This window comes from Dendrobates tinctorius, unplaced genomic scaffold, assembly GCF_039654945.1.
Source record: "Dendrobates tinctorius isolate UK_male_01 unplaced genomic scaffold, ASM3965494v1 ptg000151l, whole genome shotgun sequence".
Lineage (NCBI taxonomy): Eukaryota > Metazoa > Chordata > Amphibia > Anura > Dendrobatidae > Dendrobates > Dendrobates tinctorius.
In genome coordinates this window covers 15,275,593-15,277,150 of record NW_027361818.1, presented here as the reverse complement: position 1 = coordinate 15,277,150, position 1,558 = coordinate 15,275,593, and the positions used below count along the sequence as shown (strand labels likewise).

Sequence of the window (1,558 nt, the reverse complement as noted above, 5' to 3'; positions counted from 1 at the left end):
GATTCCTAAATTACTGTATACGCGGCAACAATTCACTCATGAGATTAGTCACAGTATCACCCAAGTGTCACACGGTCACAGCCACTTGGTAACTGACTTTCAAAACTACGAGTTGCGGACTGCCGTAGTCTTATGGCCCAATACTCCGAGGGTCATCTCCATGTGGGGCTTATCAGCATCGATAATCTGTGTATGAGGCATTTTTTCTACATATAGATTATTGTGATCTTTTAATGCTTTTATCATTTACATAATTCACTTTCTTACAAGAAAGAGACTTCAATCAGTTTCTCTTGTTTCCAGTGTATTCACTGAAAATGTGCGACGTCAACCAGACTGAAGTCACAGAGTTCCTGATCCTTGGATTTAAAGGTCTATATAAATACAAATTTCTGCTCTTCATCCTATTCCTCTTCTGTTACCTGATAATACTGGCTGGAAACCTCCTTATTATAGTGTTGGTGTCCACCAAGCACAACCTCAATACCCCAATGTTCTACTTTGTCAAGCATCTAGCTGTAGCCGATATCCTTTCCACTACGACCATTGTGCCCATGATGTTAAATGTAATTCTATATGACATGAAGGAGGTGCCAGTGTGGAGCTGCCTCTTCCATCTCTATATGGTATATATATTTGGTTTTAGCCCGATTAATCTGATCACTGTAATGTCTTATGATCGGTACTTGGCCATTTGCCGCCCGATGCGCTACAATTCTATAATGCAACCTCATGTTTGCTTCAAGATGGTTCTTGGCTCCTGGTTTTTTAACTTTGTCCTTTCCTGTGAGATGATTTTTGTTTGGCAGCTGGAGTTTTGTGGTAGCAACACAATAGACCACTTCTTCTGTGACTTCAGGATACTTCTGGAATTGACTACCTCCGACACCCTCCTCTTAACTTTGGTTGACTTTGTGTTAACCATCATTGCAGCTGTCATCCCTTTTGCTTTAATTCTGATCAGTTATTTGAGTATTTTCTTCATCATAATGATCCTTTCATCCACCAGTGGCTTGTCAAAAGCCTTCTCCACATGTGGCTCCCATCTCACCACTGTATGCATCTACTATGGAACTATCGTCATGATTTACATGTCACCATCCAATGACAGATCATCGAGCACGAATAAGTTTTTATCTCTGCTGTACATTTTGGTGTCTCCAATGATGAATCCCATCATTTACAGTCTGAGGAATCAGGAGATCAGGAGAACTCTTCATCAAATGTTTAGACAATGTTATTGATATATTTTTTTATGTAGCACATTTATGAGAATATCTTAGCTCAGTACTGTATTTCCAGATGGAGAAAGGAAGGAACTAATGATTTGTCTTCTGGATTTTCTTGACAGAATGTTCACAATAAATCATGGATGAGATGATTCAGTGACAACAACATTTTTTTCAGTACGTGTCATATTTTCTTCTTTAACACGATTCCTCTCTCTCTATATTTTTTTAAAGAAGCACTCCTCCTCACATCGAGGTTTATATTCACTTATAATATTGCAATTTTCCAATTATGTGGCACTGAGTACTTACAATTGCTCATTTTGCCC

The 1,558-nt window shown here is 38.8% G+C and overlaps 1 protein-coding gene across 1 annotated transcript; it reads left to right on the top strand.

The window, feature by feature from the left end:
• Positions 1–317: 317 nt before the first annotated feature.
• On the top strand, positions 318–1,244 carry LOC141049934 (olfactory receptor 2D2-like). Its single transcript, XM_073546777.1, has one exon. The coding sequence runs from the start codon at positions 318–320 to the stop codon at positions 1,242–1,244; it is 927 nt and encodes a 308-aa protein (XP_073402878.1).
• The last annotated feature ends 314 nt before the right edge of the window (positions 1,245–1,558 follow it).

What these genes read in the sequence shown, in the direction of transcription:
- LOC141049934 (XM_073546777.1), top strand. Translation starts at nt 318, where the DNA reads ATGTGCGACGTCAACCAGACTGAAGTCACAGAGTTCCTGATCCTTGGA.